This window comes from Aphanomyces astaci (assembly GCF_000520075.1).
Source record: "Aphanomyces astaci strain APO3 unplaced genomic scaffold supercont1.22, whole genome shotgun sequence".
Taxonomy (NCBI): Eukaryota; Oomycota; class Saprolegniomycetes; order Saprolegniales; family Verrucalvaceae; genus Aphanomyces; species Aphanomyces astaci.
Window position 1 is genome coordinate 846,611 of NW_009798285.1, and position 7,423 is coordinate 854,033.

General features: G+C 55.6%; 2 protein-coding genes across 2 annotated transcripts; both read right to left on the reverse strand.

The window, feature by feature from the left end:
- Positions 1-2,942: 2,942 nt before the first annotated feature.
- H257_09384 (hypothetical protein) lies at positions 2,943-4,672 on the reverse strand (the record flags this gene model as incomplete). Its single annotated transcript, XM_009835588.1, has 5 exons — positions 2,943-3,590; positions 3,619-3,762; positions 3,839-4,172; positions 4,293-4,465; positions 4,520-4,672. 5 exons carry the CDS (start codon positions 4,670-4,672, stop codon positions 2,943-2,945), a joined length of 1,452 nt encoding a protein of 483 aa, XP_009833890.1.
- A 664-nt stretch (positions 4,673-5,336) lies between these two features.
- On the reverse strand, positions 5,337-6,953 carry H257_09385 (hypothetical protein; the record flags this gene model as incomplete). The annotated part of the gene is made up of 1 exon (XM_009835589.1): positions 5,337-6,953. One exon carries the CDS (start codon positions 6,951-6,953, stop codon positions 5,337-5,339), a length of 1,617 nt encoding a protein of 538 aa, XP_009833891.1.
- Positions 6,954-7,423: the final 470 nt, after the last annotated feature.

Below are 7,423 nucleotides of genomic sequence, written 5' to 3' on the forward strand. Positions count from 1 at the left end.
CGAGAATAAAAGTGAGAGCCCCAAGGTCATGCATTCGAAAACGCGATGACAGACCATGTTTGATGGTGCGCATCATGTCCGGTGAAGGAGCCATGATGACTAGGTCGTCAACGTAGACGCCGATGTAAACGGCATGGCCGTCCATCTGCTTGGTGAAGACACAGCGGTCTTTGACGAGCTGGGTGTACCCTTGCCGGCGCAAGTAGGTAGCTAGTGTCTGGTACCACAAGCGAGGGTGCTTGAGACCATAAACACTGCGGAGGACCCGAAAAACGTCGCGGCGATTCTTCGCGGTGTCAAATCCAGGCGGATGTTTGACGTAAACCTCGTAGTCGATCTCTCCGTTGAGAAAGGCTGTGATAACATCCATCGCATCGATCTCGTAGTCGAGAGACGCGCCAAGAGTGAGCATCGTTCGGAGGATTTCTTTGGCAATGACCGGGGAGTAGCTCTCCTCGTAGTCCACGCCTTGAATTTGTCTGTGTCCTTGGATCACAAGTCGCGCTTTGTAGCGAGCGACACGTCTCATAGTCTCTGTGGCCGAGTCGTCGTATTTGATTTTGAACACCCAACGCATGCCCAGTGGTATCGCATCTGGAGGCAAGGTGGCTGGTTCGAACGACCCGGTCGCCTCATGGGCTGCCAGCTCGAGCATCATGGCTTCAAGCCACTGCGCTTTGGCTGGCGATTTCATCGCCTGTTTGTAGGTCTTAGGCTCCTCGGAAGGAGTCGTGTCCTTGAGGGTGAGGAGGATGTGTTGCGGCGTTGAGAGAGATTGAGCACCTGAGGCGTCCTCAATATACGACATCAGCAGCTGAGCTGGACCGTCGCGTGGACATGTCCGCCGTGTCCAGTGTGGTAGACGTAGATGGGACGACGTACGGCACGTGCTATCGCCGCTGCTCGAGACCGTGAGGGTCGAGGCGGAATTGCGAGCAACTGGGTTGTCGTATGTGACGACGTTGAAGTGGAGGTGGTTGTCCTACTCACACATGCCGGAGTATGGCAGTCTGTACTTCTCGTGGAACGAGGTTGATGGGACGGGAAAATGTTCCTCCGTTGTGTTGAAGGTCAAAGTTCGACGACGCTTGGGCGTCGGAGTTGTGAACGACTGGTGGGATGGGTGGCGAAGGATGCCACCCAAACGGGCAGGTGGAGTGATGTCGGGTACATCATGTACGACAGGGACTTGCCACACTGTACCTGTAACCCACGAAGCAAAGCCTCCCCAAGTGTGGGTAGAGATGTAGTCGTATCGGCCTCCCCATATGAGGGTAGAGGCGTCGTCCATGAAGACGTTTCACGTCCTCGACTGATTTCAGGAGGGGAAACTGATGTTCAACGAACGTTACATCGCGGCCCGTAAGCACGTAATGCGTGTCGAGGTTCAGTAGCTTGAACCCTCGAGATGTCTCGGGTAAGCCAATGTACATGCACAGCATGCCCCGGGGAGACAGCTTGTTCACACGCATAGGGATGTTGACGTGTGCATACGCTACACAGCCAAATACGCGTAAACGTGCGTAGTCTGGATGGCACTGGTGCCATAGACGATACGGAGTACCCCCACTGATGGTGGTGGACGGCAGTATGTTCATGAGGAGCACTGCGTGGAAAATGGCTTCTCCCCACAAGAACTGTGGTAAGTTACCATGCAGTAGCATGGAGCGAGCCGTGGTAACGATGATGCCCATACCCCGCTCGGCCACAGGGTTCTGGGTCGGGGTATAGGCATTCGTGTACGTAAGGCGGGTGCCGTATTCGCTTTGAATACGGGCCCCGAGTTTAACATACTCCTTAGCGTTGTCCATTTGAAGCACTCGGATTTCCTCAAATTCACTAGGTGGTGAGTGATGGTAACAAAGCTCAATGACGTCGGAGCGATAACGCTGCCGTGCGTCGCGACAGAACGCGCAGTACTTGTCGTACAGGTCCGCGCGTTTTTGCATGAACGTGACGAAGTATCGATCCCCAGAGATAGAGGGGATATTGATTGGACCCCACACGTCGGAGTGCACTCGTTCCAGAAGCCTCGACGACTTGAGCAATTTGTTGCGTGAAAAGGGAAGTACTTTGGACTTCGACCTTAAGCATGTGTCGCACGAAGCATGGGCCGTGATGGCCTGCCGAGAGATAGGAAATTCAAACACGGTCGAATGACGCTGCAATTTGCGTAGCTTGACATGACTTGGATGCCCCAGTCGATGGTGCCATTGCATAGTGCCCTGTGCACTCGACTGCGTCACGAGGACGGTCGGCGATGCGCGGTGAAAGCCGCGTCGCAATGGCATACAGCCCGGTGGCTTCGTCGTAGGTTGCGGTGAACTCGCCGTCGTAGGTGGCTAGAGTCCACTCCTGTGCGGTGATGGAGACAACTTTATGTCGATCCATATGTAGTGCACGACCCACGGAAAATAAATTGAAGTGTAAATCTGGGATGTGATATACATCCTGCAGATAGATCACTAATGTGTCGTCGTTGATGCCAGCGACCTCGAGTCGGACAGTGCCACGGCCGATGACTTGAAGTTGGTGGCCGTCGGCTGCACCAGCAAAGGATGAGAATGATTCATATGTGATGAACCACTCTCGATGGAAGGTGGAGTGCTTGGATGCACCACTATCGACCGTCCAGTGACGGGATCGCCTTTGTTCTTTGACACCCGGGCTGGTTGGTGACACACGAAGTGCCCATCCAGTACCCGTAAATACAAGTGATCGCGATACAGTAGTATCGAGCGAGTCGTAGTACGGACTGAAGTCCTGTAATAATGTCGAAAGTACTTTGATTGTGCTTGACTGGCCGGTCGACTTTTGTAGTCCCGTAAATGAAACATGTAAATGTTGTTCATCTAAAATATGTCGAGGCATAAATGCCGGCATCTGTGCGTGAAGACACAAATAAAAAGTCTGGTCACGTTGTTGACGTGTGTTTTGAGACACTAACGTTCGGGTAGAGCCGCGCGACGCGCTGCGGCTTTGGCTACGCTGGGGGGTGGAGGCCTGTTAGGCGTAGCCTTGGTCGACCGGCGGCGCGCTACGGCTGCGGCTACGATGGCGCCGGTCGTCGTACATGGAGTGACTGCGGCTACGGTAGTGCCGGTCATCTTGGTTGGTGCCGCTGTCAGGGCGATAAGGTCCGCGGTCGTCGCGATAAGGTACGCGGTCGTCGCGGTAATACCCGCGGTCGTCGCGATAGTGCCCGCGGTCTTCGCGGTAGTCGCGGTACCGGTCGCCGGAGCAACTACGATAGCGGGAGGCCTACTGACGAAACGGGCTACGGCCGCGTTGATCGTCGCGATAATCGCCGTGATTGAAACTGGCGTAGCCGGAATGACCGCCTTGTCCCATGCTGGCGTAGCCTGGACGGCCGCCTGGGGCGTAGCCTGGTGGACCGCTTGGTGCGTGACCTGGTGGGCCACTGGATGCATAGCCTTGGCGAATGATGTTGAGAAAGCGTGTCCCGGTTCCTCCACCACGCCCGCCGCCTTTGCCGTGGCGTTTGCCACCGCGGTGGCCGCTGGGTCCGCCTTGAGTTCGTCGACCACCACCACTGGGGGGTAGTTCGCCAGGTGGGATGGCAGCCCATCCTGGTGGGAACACAAAGTCTTGACGCACCGCGTTCTGGTGGAACGCCCGGAAAAACTTCGTACAGGTGAACGTCGAGTGGCTGCATGAGGACAGGCAGTAGCCACACCAATTTGCCATGGGGTCTTGGCCTTGGGCCCCCCAGGGTGCGGCTGCCGCTTGTCCGTAGCCGTCCTGCTGGCTCACGCCGTCGCGAAAGGGCCAATGCGCTAGATCGCGTTGTCGCGGGTGCTGAACCATGGACCGGTACAGCGAGGGCTGTCGGTTCGGGCCCGAGGATCGACGGATACTTGAGTGTCAAGTCCGGCCAGTGCTGCTCGAGCAGGCGGAGCATATCCTGGTATGGGATACTCGGTTTCGGGCCGAGCCACATGTAGTAATCCTGCATGATGCCGGAAGGCAGCGCCGCCAAGAGCGCGGAAGCGAGGTGGCTATCGCTGAGGGGATGCCCTTCCAGCTTTTCCACCGCCGTGCGCAGCTTGTCGAATGCCTGGAGATTCGCATCCAGGGACGCATGAGGTCGGAACTTGAACTCGTGGAGGCGTTGATACACGGAGATCGCCGTGGCGTGCTCCTGATCCTCGCTACAGTACTTGCCGCGGAGCTTCGAAATGATTTTTCGAGGTTATCGGCGTTCGAGAGGGATGCCCTGCACTAGTGCATACACGCGGCTGACCGCTGCACTTTAGGCCTTGAGCATGGACTCGATGTCCGCTCGGATCGTCTTCACGAGCACCTCGTTCGTGGAACGGTTGATCGAGAGCCACTCAATTAACACGACCTTGTGGGTGTCCAGCGTAAGGGGAGATGGGGTGGTGGTGCCAAGTTGGACGTTGGACGCTGCATCGAGATGATGGCGGATGCGCCTGACGTCGCTCTCAAGGACGTGGAAGGCTCAGATGAGTCCCTTCATGGAACAGACTGCCTCGACCTCGGTGCATTGCGTGGCCATGGAGTCCAACGCTTCACCAGGGAGGATAATCGACGTGAGTTCGAGGAACCAGTCGTCGTAGTTTTCGGTGCCAACGAGACGGTGGGTGATAGGCAGGGCGGCGCGAGAGGAGGAAGTCGGTGGAAGGCTCATAACCAGTTGGAAGAGCAGCTAGCAGCAGCAGACAGGGGAGTAGTGGAAGGGAGAACCGGAAGTGAATTAATTCTGACGACAGAGGAGAAACTGGCTCTAGATGTGCCAGTTCCTCCAACAGCCAATCAAATCCTAGATTATGATTGGTCACGGCATCCTGTGATGTTCCGTGACGAATCTGCGCTGTCTTCTACTCTGAGGAAAAGCCTCTAGAGAGCACAAAAACCTCCTACACAGCTAGCAGATACTGCTACCTGACTGACAGGGTAGTGGTGATGTTCTCTAGCAGAACAGGGTGTTCTGACTATACGGAGCAACACTTTTTTGATTCCACTCTCAGATCGAATACAAAATTGGCCTGAGTAGGTCATCTGAGGTATTTTTGGAGGATTACGAAAAACGACCAAAACACCAAACAGTGGCTGTCCGGTACAATGTGGCCCGACATTGCATTTCAGAAAGGATGGCAGGTACATACCACAGTACTAACCTTTTGTAGTACATACTGTTAGTAGGATTCTAGTATTTTCCAGTAGAGAGTATACTAGTATACTGTACGGCGACCTGGCCGCGTCATGGCAAAAGAAAAAATATCAAGATCTTGTTAGCAAGTTCAAACGTTTCTGAACAACAACACAAGTACACACACCACGACGTTGTCGGCTTAGATTTTGCCGCACCAGACAGTCTTCAAGTCGGTGAACGCGGCACATTGAGCATTACTGTACTCCGAAGGAAAGCAGTAGCTGATCAGAGGAGAATAGCACCCACTGCAGCCATTGCACATCGCCAGAGGGGAAGAAGGGAACAGACGGGGGGTTGCAACCGCTGCCGTGCGGGCCTTCGACGGGGAAGGGGGTCTGGCGCCACCGCCAGTCGCACGAGCGACGTTGATGCGACCGAATCCGTAGTTGTTGTTGGGGTACTTGGAATCCGACACCCCCCCACAGTTCTGGCTGCTTGGAGTCAAAGTCTTGGTGTCCACAGTGGTCGTGAACGCCTTGTACACTTGATCGTACTTGGCGCCCTTATTGGCAGACAAGTAGAGGGCAATGGCACCAGCGACGTGGGGAGACGCCATGGACGTACCCGAGATGGTGTTGTAGGCTGAGTTGCCAGTGTTCCACGCCGAACGAACCCTGTTACCAGGCGCCGACACATCGGGCTTGATTCGACCGTCTGCGGCTGGCCCGCGACTGCTTGTGGATGACAGCTTGTCGTCGATGCCCAGGTTACCCACCCCAATGACAGTCTTGTAATCCGCTGGAGTCCACTTTGTTGAACATTTAGGACCAGAGTTGCCGTTGGCAAACACGGGGATAATGCCAGCAGTGCGCCATGCGTTTACGACGGCTTGGTAAGTGTTGGAATTCATTTCGCTTCCCCAACTGTTGTTAATCACGTGGGGCGCCAGTTCACACTTGGGGTTTTTGCCGGTCGCGTCCGTGGGACACAGCATCCATTGCGCACATCCAATGAGCGCCGCTTCAGGGCATTTGGCGGTGGTGCACCCGCGGCAAGCAATCCACATGGCTCCGGGGGCTACCCCGATGCCGTTTTGGCCAACAGCTGAACCCGCGACGTGGGTACCATGGCCGTTCGTGTCGATGGGGGTGCGGGACTTGTCGGTGGGGTCGAACCAGCCGTAGGTCGATCGCCAGTTGCCCTTCAGGTCGTCGTGGGTATGGATGGCGCCAGTGTCCAAAATTCCCACCACGATGCCTTGGCCACGGTTACCTTTAGCCCATACCGCAGGAGTGCCGATGAGGTTGACCCCCCATTCGTTCGCGGCGCGCGTGGAGGTCACGTTGTTCTCACCCCATCCTTGAGGAATCCCCTCAGCAGAGCCCTCGTCGTCGTCGAAAATGACGGGACTGAGTTGCGCCGTGACAGGTTGTCGAATGTGAGCCACGTTGTCCAACTTGGCGAGTTCGTCCAGCACGATGCGGTTGGCGCCGTACACGTGCATGTTGCCGTTGATGTAGAAGCTCTCGACGCGGGTCGTGAAGGCTTCGGGCTGCGACGACAGCAGCTCCACTGCCGCGCGCTGGGACGTCTCCATGTTGCTCTCCAAGAGCGACCGAACATGGGCGATGCGGGCGCCGCGATCGTTGAAGCTAGCCCGCTCAAGACGGACGGCTTCCAGGGCGCGCTGGTTGCCTCCTTGGAATTCAATCACGACGTCCACGTCCTCATTGGATTCCAAGTGGCGGTGGACGCTGGGGGCGATTTTGGCCGTGGTGAGAGCGGCAAATGCCGCGATGAAAGTAGGCTTCACCATGATACAGTTGCTGGCAAATTGAAATTGTGGTGGAAGGCGGTCGTGATGCGATCAAGAATGAGCAGTTGCATGAATAATCAGACAAACTGTGTAGAATTAGAATTGCGCTGAAAGTGTCTTTAGAACTGTCGTTCCCTGTACATTCGGTCAGTGATATGAGGAATCTATCTGACTTCGGGCTGCTTGGATGATTCACACTAACGTTATCCAATCCAACGCCAGCAATTTTGGCATTCGGAGTCTCCCGTACCGGTATTGTGGGTCTACTATTAGTACGGATTTGAGTACTGTACCCAGCAGCTGGAGCTCACGTAAAAGCTTCGCCGATGAGAAAACGCCCAGTGGTCTCAGGGTTAGGGTGGCCAAGCGGCCCGTGATACCTGAGTTACCATGATGCACTTCCTCGTGTAAAAACTTTGAAATCGGGGGGTACTGTACTAATATCACACATTAAATGTATGGCCCCAACG